Raw genomic sequence first — 10,079 nt, 5'->3', positions numbered from 1 at the left:
TGAGGATAAATTATCCATGTTAATTAATAGACTCTTTGGTAGACATATGCATAATCATTAATCAGATAGCCGTTAAATATGATCAACTGCTAAGTGCTAACAGTGTTATCCTTAATTTCGCCGTGGCTATGGTTGAGTTCGAGCGTCTAATTCTCTTATTTTATTGTTTACTTTTTTGAACGCCCAAAGAAGGAAATAAAATTTACATTTTGAAAATTTGTGTACAAGGGAAAAAGCTATCCCACGTGATACTGTTAGTCTAAATAATTGGGCCCAAAGAGAGTACTAGTCCAAATATACTGGTACTACATTAAATATTCACATGGTCATACTTAAACCCATCTAGCAACGAGGATCATGAATTGTATGAGTTCTGCTTTAACTCTATCTCACCCACCTAACACTCTTCATCACTTGGAATATTCAATAAATTATTAGTGTAACATCTAATCCTACTTTTCCTGCTCCCATCTTGGTTATAATTAGGGTATATCCTGATCTAATAATATTCTTAAATATCGATAATGAATGCGTTGAGTTTTGTTTCCAATTTATCCTAGCTCGTCACACGCCTTTTTGTTTTATTTTTATTCCTTTTTACGTTTGTTTAATATGAAGGTCATGATGAAATAATAGATCCAGTCCATTAAATATTATTTCAGCAATGCGCATGCATCAAAGCCTCCATTGAACAATATGATAGCAAAATAAAATTGAAGCAGATCCGCTGACCTGTGGAGTCGATTTGTTTTGTTTTAAAGTCTTTTACAAATTTGTTTTTAATTTTATGTCCTCTTGTAGAGATCTTGATTTTTACACGTGAGATATGATAACACACAAGACATCTAGAAAGATCATTTTCTTGTATTCAAAATCCCAAGTGGCCATAAAAGACCATTTCCTCCCGTGGCTACCTGGTCATACTCCAGGAATAATAGGCACAAACAAGAATACCGCACTTCTTTCATAAAAACTATGCTCTATTACCAAGTTTCTAGACTTTTCTTGAACAAGAACAGTTGTCCAGACAAGAGGAAAAGAATCATACATTGTGGTGCCAGCACTGATAAACTATTTGTTTTACTCAAACTAACAATTTGAAGAGGTTAACCAGAGTCGTCTCTTATCCAGGCAAACTAACAATCTAAACCAAACCCCACAAACAATAACGAGATATCGAAGTATGATATAATGCAAGTTGGATACAATACTTGTATCCTTACTACTTCGGCCCTATGAACTTCACTCATTCCCCAAGTTAAGTGACCCGTCCTTCATTAGCTTCACACTTAGACTATTAAATCGCCCTCTTGAGTAATGTCGAGAAGCCTTTCTCCAATCTGTCCCAGTTTTCATCATGGCTGCAAATTCATCGTAGCTGATACGCCCATCCTGAAAAAATATGAAGATAAAAAAGAAATTATCCCTACTCTGTATTCATCTTTAGTTATAGAGGATTTGTGTGCTTGTCTGTTTACCTTGTCTGTATCAACTTCCTGGAAAATGTCATTAGCAACATTGGTACAGTCATCTGAACCATCCTCCATTAATGCATCCCGAAGCTCATTTGGTTCAATATAACCATTGCCATCCTTGTCGAAGTAGGAGAAAGCTCTGTGTAGATGTTCATCATTTGCCATCCTTTGAAGATGGAGTGAAATAGCAATAAATTCTCCGTAGTCGAGAGTTCCTTTCCCATTAGTGTCAATCTGTTAGAAAAGAACCGACCTTATTAATCTGTCGCATTATCGCTTACTTTTTTATCGTTTTGCCTTCCATCCCCATTTACTCTTTTCACTAATTCTATTAAGGGATAGAGTATAAGGCTTTACTTGTTCTATATGAGTATTTCGACCATTAAGTGCATTTCCATGATAACACCAGCATAATGATCTGAACCAGTTAATAAATACTAAAACGTCAGCACAGAAGAATAACATCTGAGCTGGATTAAATCACAGAGACATACATCAAAGTAGAATCTATTTTGTCTATCTTTAAATACAAATAAGGTCAATTTAGAAAACCATGTGGGGAAACCAACTAACAGACAGAACAGAGATAGTCCCGAACTATAGATAAGATGATACTGTCCCTTCCCCAAGATTGCATAATTCTTTTCCGCTTGTTTTTCTTTCGTCGTCCCTCCTTTCCTAGTAGTTTTCCCCCCTTTTTACTGATAAATGAAGTCCCACTCCCTGCTTTCCTGGTTCCAAACTTCTCATATTTTTCTCTGCTAACTCTCCATGAGGAAACAGATTATAAATATCTCAGCCGGATCAATTTATCCTAGAACAAGGCTTTGATCAAACGGATTAAAGTCTAACAGAAGTATTCTAGATCAAGAGCATCATACACATTATGGAGGAGGTTTTGTAGCATTAACATGTGAGATGATAAGGATTGCAGATATTATCAGCCTATCAATACCATAAGCAAGATCATGTATTTGTTAACCCAGGGAAAAACTGGGACATCAAAACTCAAATGTTTTTTTCATCAAAGAACAGGCAAGAGTACTCACAGCTTCAATAAGCATCTTTACTTCAGAATCAGCCAACTGTGAATTAAACTTTTGAAGTCCAGCTTTTAGTTCTTCAACAGAAACAATACCATCATTATCAGAATCTATCTTGCTAAACATTTCTTTGAGGTCTTCAACTTCTTCATTAGACAAGAAATCAGCAATCACCTGCATTTGGTAGTGCACCATTTAGTGTTCCTACGAGCACAAATGTTTAGTTCAAAAACATCGTAAGAGTAATAAACTAACCCTCAGAGCTTTCCTCTTAAACCTATTCATCAGTGCGAACTGCTTAAGTCTTGACTTGACCATATCTCCAAGAGGAACATTTGGAGCCTTCTTAGCATTTTGAAGCCAAGGATGTTCTGCAAGATAGAATGTTCATTACAGAAAATGCAAGAAAACCACCTTCAAGCTTCGAAATGGAGGTTATTTGCCAATTTTACACATCTTATTTCAATTCAGCAGTCCATTTTTGTAAACCTCAGCAGTCATAAAACTAAAGTTTTTCATTTCTTTTTTGATAGGCAGAATACCTAAACTGATACATATAGTTGCAGTAGGTTTTAAAATCGTGACCCTCCCCCCTCCCCCACCCCCACCTTAGTATCGTTTTTCCTGTTTTAACACTTCTACTTAACAGAATAAGTATTATTCAATGCCTTTGACCGTTGACCATGCCTATATGGAAGCGGTGTAACTGAGCTGGCTGAATTGCGTGCTAATCACGCTGATAAGATGAGTGGATAGGATTTTTTTAATTCAAAATACTAAAAATTATAAATGAAAAATAAAGAAGAAAAAACCCTCCTCCCCCTTTCTTTTACCCTCCCCTCCCCTCTTTCTTCCATCTTCCACAGCCTCCCCCTTTGTGTAACTTTTTTCTTTCATTTCCCAGCTCACCCTGCCCCTCTTTCTTCTGTTTCCCCCTACCTCCCCTCCCCCTTTCTGCAATCTTTTCGTTAATTTCCCACCTCACAATTCCGGTCCCAACCCCCAAACTCATCCATAACAATCACCAACACCTTCACCATCTACACTGCCATTAGCTCCTCCCTTACTAATAATACTACAATTTTAGTATTTTTTTTAATCAAAAAATCCTATCCACGCGTCTTATCAGCGTGATTAGCACACAATTTGGGCACATCAGCTACCCCGCCTCCATATAGGCATGGTTAAGAGTCAAATTAGATTCTGTCTTTTTGGTAAGAAAGTTAAAAGTTCATCAAAATAAACAACTCATGAATTCCCAATTAAAGTAATTTACAAGACGTATATGACGTGCTATGTATTTCTTTGCATTTTCATTTCTCCATTATTAAGTATCTTATTCAAATTTAGCTCGCCCCTTGTTAAAAAGTTCTCTAAATGTTCATTAGTCCCCAATTCCTTCCTTTTTCCATCCTTCTTTGTCCCAAGTTGCAAAGGTTGCTTGCGGTTGAAAGCACATCTTAAGTTTCTGCAACATTAAAGCTTCATTGAGCAAAGCACAATGGTGTGCAAGCAAGAGCAAGGTAACAACAGCACCGAGCAAGCATCTGAGTGAACCAGATACTAGTTTAGATATTAACTTTAGATAGTCAGACAAATATGTGAAAGGTACAGGACAATCAACACATGGAAATTCACTGGTTACTGCCATTGTTTGATTTCAACGTCTGCTGAGAACTAATACCTCACTTACCGAACTCTCCAGCTGGCTTAGTACATACTCAAAATGTTGATATTTTAGCAAGTACACAGGTAATATGTAAAATGCATGATGTTTGCCTGAACGATTCAAAGCACGAATGAAAAGCCGTGTCCTGTGTTGAGGCAAGGGTTTTCTAAAAGATCATAACAAGCACTTTGAGAATAAATAGAACGTGTAAACCCCAACTTACCAAGTACTTGTTTTGCAGTCAGTCGTAACTTTGCATCTGGCTCCAGCATTTGACGTACAAGATTCTTAGCACTGTCTGAAATACTTGGCCAGGGCTCACGCTTGAAATCTATTGCCCCTCGCAAGATGGCCTGCGCAACTCCTTGTTCAGATTCTGCAACAAAGGAGTGCCTTTAATCAAATGAGCGAGAAGACAACTGAAAGTATATAGATAAATAAAAGAACCGAAGGAATAATCAATTATGAAAGTGAATTTACCGGCCCAAAATGGAGGAACCCCACATAACAAAATATATAAAATGACTCCTGCACTCCATATATCTATTTCTGGTCCATAGTTCCGCTTGAGCACCTCTGGAGCCATATAATAAGGGCTTCCGACAATTTCAGAGAACTTCTCACCTAAAAACCACAGAACTTTCAAGAGTAAATATGATTTTTGTGTTATAGGAATAACAACTGAAAAGAAATATTAGATGAAAAATGCCTACTATAGACATAGTTGTGACTACAACAACAACAACATACCCAGTGAAATCCCACAAAGTGGGGTCTGGGAGAAACAACAAAACTAGACTATGGGACCAAAGTCCAAACAACTGATTCAACCACAACAGTCATTTTGATCAACAGAGGAAGAGAATCAACTTGAATGTCCTCCGCATATCAAAGTTAGATTAGCTATAGGAAAAGTTAAGAAAGTATGTCAAAGGATGTTTTACACAGAGAGATTGAAGTCCTTCAAGAAATCTGAAAGGCCTAAGTCAAGCTTCAGAAGTAATAGGAAAGATGTCCATTACAAAGGCACACCTTCTATATTTGAGGGTGAGAAAAAGTGAAAAACTTAACCCAAGAATTTAGTTAGTAACCCTTTCTACCCAAATATTAAGCAAAAATAGCAAATTTAAGAGAGCGTTACAGAGATAAACAAAGCAAAAAAAGAAACTGGAACCTTTCAGAACTATTTAAGAGACGAGAAAAGCTAGTATCTTCCAAAAGGACTATGTTACTCTTTGCATGCTGAAGTCCTGCATGCAATGGCCAAAGTAAACAACGCTTGAGTTGTCACATATTTCCACACACACCCAATCCCCCCCCCCTCCCCCCCCCCACCCCAAAAAAAAAAAAAAAGGTAAATTCCTTCATCAATAGTTGCATGTATCCCATGTATATGGGTCTGTGACGCATAGGGCACACAATATGGCAATTCATGCCATCACCAATTGTGCAGGCGTAGGGCTCACTATATGGAAAATCATGGCACTACTTATAGGTCATTTATTCGTAATAGGTCATCCATAATCGGATAACAGAACTATACAGGGGATAAAGACCAATGACATCTTTCCTTAATTTTTGCTAATGTTTGGACCAACACTGAAAACAGTCCTTAATGCATTCGACAAGGGTTCTTCAGAATAACCAAGCATCAGAAGTATGTCAAAATTCAAATGAAGGTGCATATATAGATTGCAATTTCAACCTGATCAGTTCTAAATCAGCGATGCAATCATACATTAAAGTTAGCTGGACGCATCAATAACTTCTTTGCATTATTAAGAGCTTCCAGCAGTAAAACCCAAGCAAACAAGAGTTTCCCAATCCTGCTTTTAGACAACAGTACCTCTATAATGATTTGGTTAAAGATACAGTAGCTTAGGCTTTTATAATGACTTTTGGAGGCACTAGGCAGAATAAGCTTCAGGCATCATCATATATGATGGTATAAAAAATAAATAGCCAGTAGAACTATAAGTTGAAAGTAGGTGGTAAGTGTCCCACATTGATGTAGTAAATGGGGATGTTGTCTCCTTATATGGTTTTAGTCAATCTTCACCTCTTGAGCTAGCTTTTAGGGTTGAGTTAGGCCCAAGGTCCATTTTTTATCACAGTATCAGGGACACATTCCTATTCTTGGTGTACCTAGTGTTGGGCTCCCATGTTATGTTGTCCACGCTTTAGATTTACGGTCTTGGGCGTGCGGGGTGCGTTAAAAGTGCCACATTGGTGCAGGAAATAGGCCTATTTTCTCATCTTTTTTTTTTTTTTTGATAAGTAGGCTTGTTGTCTGATCATATGGTCTTGTGTAATCCTACCTATTGAGTTAGCATTTGAGGTTGACTTAAACCCAAGATCCATTCCTTGTCAAAAGGGACTTATTAGGTACAAGTTGGCAAAACTTTGATTCTATGGCCCTTGCATCAATCAGGCAATCAATTAAACAGCAAGCTATATTGAAAAACAGTTAGCAATTATCGGATGTAGCCTATGTCAAGCACTTCTCACAAGTTGGAAACTAAGAAACTTGCTATAAAAGTACTTTATAAACTTTGGCAACTAACACAATTACATCAACACAAACTGAATAAGAAAAATCACAGTGAGCCCCAGATTCCAATGCACATATTTGAAGTGCCACCACAAGCACAATGCTTCATCCACTGCAGGGCCAACTCTTCCCACATGATACACTAAATCTCAAGCCTCAAAAAGAGCCTCATTACAATTGAAAGTCGCACAGCCCTCTGCCTTCATTATTTAGAATGAAACAACCCTCCGACTTCATGACAAACAATTCCGGGCAACTATTAGACCTTCATTTGATTGCTATAAGTGTCCCCTTTCCTAACAAATCCAATTCCAACAAAGAACACTATATCTCCATTCAACCATAGATTTCCATCATGCAAACATTAATTTAGCCTTTTATTTTAAACATTAATTTAGCATTTTTCCACTGCTAAACTGTCCACTGATTAGCTTGTTTTACATCAGAGGAGTGTAAATGCAGGAGAGCCTTCACAAAAAGTAAACGCAGGAGAAGGTTTTTGTTATCAGCATCAACTGATTAAAAGACATTAAATTATTACTCCCTGTGTCCCAACTTAAGACGATGTTCAATTGGGCACTAAGTAACTAAAGAAAGACTTAACCAAATATATGCAAAGTACCAAAAATATCCTTTTAACTGATTGGTGTGGGAGTTCCACGTGTCTTTTCATTTTAAATGAGTGGTGGTCGAAGGTCCCAACAAGTCATCTCATTAAGGGTAAAATTAGGATGCTTAGATTAAGTAGTTTCTAAGAAGAGAAAGGTGTCATTCTTTTTTTCGACAAACGAAAAGTGTCTCACATAAAATGGGAAACGAGCCTTATAAGAAAAATAAAAAATAAAATAAAATGGGACAGAGTGAGTACAAGTCTATCAAAGATTTGTTTTTTACAGGGTTATCGTGAATAGGTTCTGTTTTAGTGAACCTTCATGGTGATGTCAATACGTTAACACGGGTCAAAGTCAAATAGAACTATTTACGGTTACAAAAAATACACATTTCCGGGGCACAAATAGCTGAACTCATCTTCACTTTAGCACATAGCATCAATACTCAGTAGACACTCAGTAGACAACCTAGTTAGCATTCCAATACTCAGTAGACACTCAGTAGACAACCTAGTTAGCATTCCAATGCAAAAATATAATATTCTCTGCTAGGATTTCAGCTTCTTAACCTATTCAATTAACCATGAGTCTCTTAGTTAGCACAACATTGATCATAGACTTAGAAGACACCAAGCCTGACCATCATACAACAAAGCTCCTAACAACGTTGTTAGTTGTAAGCATCCTACTGCAATAACATCTTGGTCAAGTTAACCAACATTCTTTCTTTTTTTTTTTTTTCATTGACATGATACCAATTCATTGCTCAAAATAATAAATTCTCTCTTCTACCCTCATTTTAAAAACTGGTCGGAGAAAGAATCAACAAGGAACTGAATCCTGAGAGTTCTTCTCCTCGCCACACATTACATTAAATAAATAACACTTTCTAGGTCATATTAATTGAGACAACATCACGAAAATAAAATCTTGAACAAAAGTGTCACTCAGTTACCAACAACAGGTATGACAATTCAAACAACATAATTTCGTAATACCTGGCTTGAAGAAAATTGATAAGCCAAAATCAATAGCTTTCAAAGGTGAATTCTCCTTCTTATTAGCATACAAAAAGTTCTCGGGCTTCAAGTCTCTATGGATCACTCCATGCTTATGACACAGCTCCACAACCTCCATAATAGTCCTCGTAACAGCAGCAGCAGCTCTCTCCGTATAATGCCCCCTCGCCACGATCCTATCAAACAGTTCGCCTCCCTCACACAACTCCATAACCAAATGCACCGCACTCTCATCTTCACACGCCTCCTTCAAGGTCACAATACTCGAATCCCGAGGCAAATGCTTCATAATGGCCACTTCTCGCCTTACATCCTCCACATCCACAGCTGTCCTTAACTTCCTCTTCGATATCGACTTACAAGCTAATAAATCCCTATTACTACGATCGATACAAAGGTAAGTCACTCCAAATTCACCCCTTCCTAATTCCCTATCAATTATATACTTGTCCTCAACATTCTCCTTTTTCTTATCCGTTAATACAGTAATTTGTTTCGCCCTGTTGCCAGACTTCTCTTTCCGGCCATGATCGTGGCCGGAATAGTTAAATGACTTCACATCTTCTCTAGCTACAGATGCTGGAGATCTACAACAATTCCCCATTTGCCAATTTTAACCTTTTCCAAGTAAAGGGCCGCTCAGTTGGTAAAGCACCTCCACCCACTAACCGATAGGTCCAGGATTCGAGTCACACTGCACCGAAAGTGTGGAAACACTATAGATCCCTCCAAAATGGGGGTTAAAGAAAAAACTTTTCCAAGATTCTAGACAATATACCCGCTGTGGGTTCGAGTCACACTGGAGGGGAAGTGTCGAAACACTATAGATCCTCCAAAATGGGTGTAAAAACCAACAAAAAAAAAAAAAAACTTTTAGAGAATATAATCCTACAATTACCTAGCTTAGGGTTTCACATGATTCAAAGTGTAAACTCAAACAACTAAGAGCACAAAGCAAGTATAGTGGCAGTAATCAGTGGTTGATCCAGATATATACATATATCTAACTCTATCTATACTTAAATTGTACATGAATATATACAGTTTGAGTTGAAGCTATAAATTCAGCTAACTTTATAGGAACTCCTTGAAATCTGGCACTAATAAGAGTAGAAAAATGTAAGTACTTGAATGATTTCTGGGGATGGGAAACTATAAAGTATAGTGGTAGTGGGGTGTGTACGGTAACAGCTTAGAAGGTTATTTTAAAATGTGAAAGGTATTTTCAGTTTTTTAATTGGGTATATGGGAATGCATCTGACACAGAGAGACATATATGTGTGTGTAAGAAGAATTAATTAATGATGTATGGGAAGGAGTATGTATATATTGTTGGGCGTGAATTTTTGTCGGCTAACTGAACGGAACGGAGAGGAAGAAGAAGAACAAGGAGGAAAGAGGGTTTTGGGTTTTTGTGTTGTTTCTATTTTCTCTTCATATTTTTTATGTGACTATTTGGATTTGGAATTGCAGTTTGTTCTCTGGATATGATTACATTTACGGCAAAGGGTCAAATATACCCCAGTAGTATTGGAAAATATCCTAATATATCCTTCGTTATACTTTGGGTCCAAATATACTCCTATCGTTATATTTTGGGTCTAAATATATTCCTTCTTCATTAAAATTGTCCAAAGTGGACACTATATCTTATGTGGCACTGATAAGTCAGTGAAACGGACGTCAAGTGACATGCCACCTCACTACCCAA

General features: G+C 37.3%; 1 protein-coding gene across 1 annotated transcript; it reads right to left on the bottom strand.

Moving 5' to 3' along the window:
• Positions 1-959: 959 nt before the first annotated feature.
• On the bottom strand, positions 960-9,867 carry LOC132606998 (calcium-dependent protein kinase 13). Its single transcript, XM_060320783.1, has 7 exons — positions 8,348-9,867; positions 4,668-4,811; positions 4,411-4,563; positions 2,774-2,889; positions 2,525-2,692; positions 1,479-1,709; positions 960-1,392 (listed from the first exon to the last, which is right to left on the bottom strand). The coding sequence occupies exons 1-7, from the start codon at positions 8,970-8,972 to the stop codon at positions 1,243-1,245; spliced, it is 1,587 nt and encodes a 528-aa protein (XP_060176766.1). The 5' UTR covers positions 8,973-9,867; the 3' UTR covers positions 960-1,242.
• Between the last annotated feature and the right edge of the window lie 212 nt (positions 9,868-10,079).

The sequence above is a fragment of the Lycium barbarum genome, chromosome 8 (assembly GCF_019175385.1).
Source record: "Lycium barbarum isolate Lr01 chromosome 8, ASM1917538v2, whole genome shotgun sequence".
Taxonomy (NCBI): domain Eukaryota; kingdom Viridiplantae; phylum Streptophyta; class Magnoliopsida; order Solanales; family Solanaceae; genus Lycium; species Lycium barbarum.
This window is presented reverse-complemented; position numbering and strand designations above follow the sequence as displayed.

Excerpts from the sequence above, each read along its gene's own strand:
- LOC132606998 (XM_060320783.1), bottom strand. The coding sequence starts at position 8,972 with ATGGGGAATTGTTGTAGATCTCCAGCATCTGTAGCTAGAGAAGATGTG. Across the intron at positions 4,564-4,667 it reads GGTTCCTCCATTTTGGGCCG|AATCTGAACAAGGAGTTGCG; the intron begins GTAAATTCACTT and ends CCTTTGTTGCAG. Across the intron at positions 1,710-2,524 it reads TAAAGATGCTTATTGAAGCT|ATTGACACTAATGGGAAAGG; the intron begins GTGAGTACTCTT and ends CTTTTCTAACAG.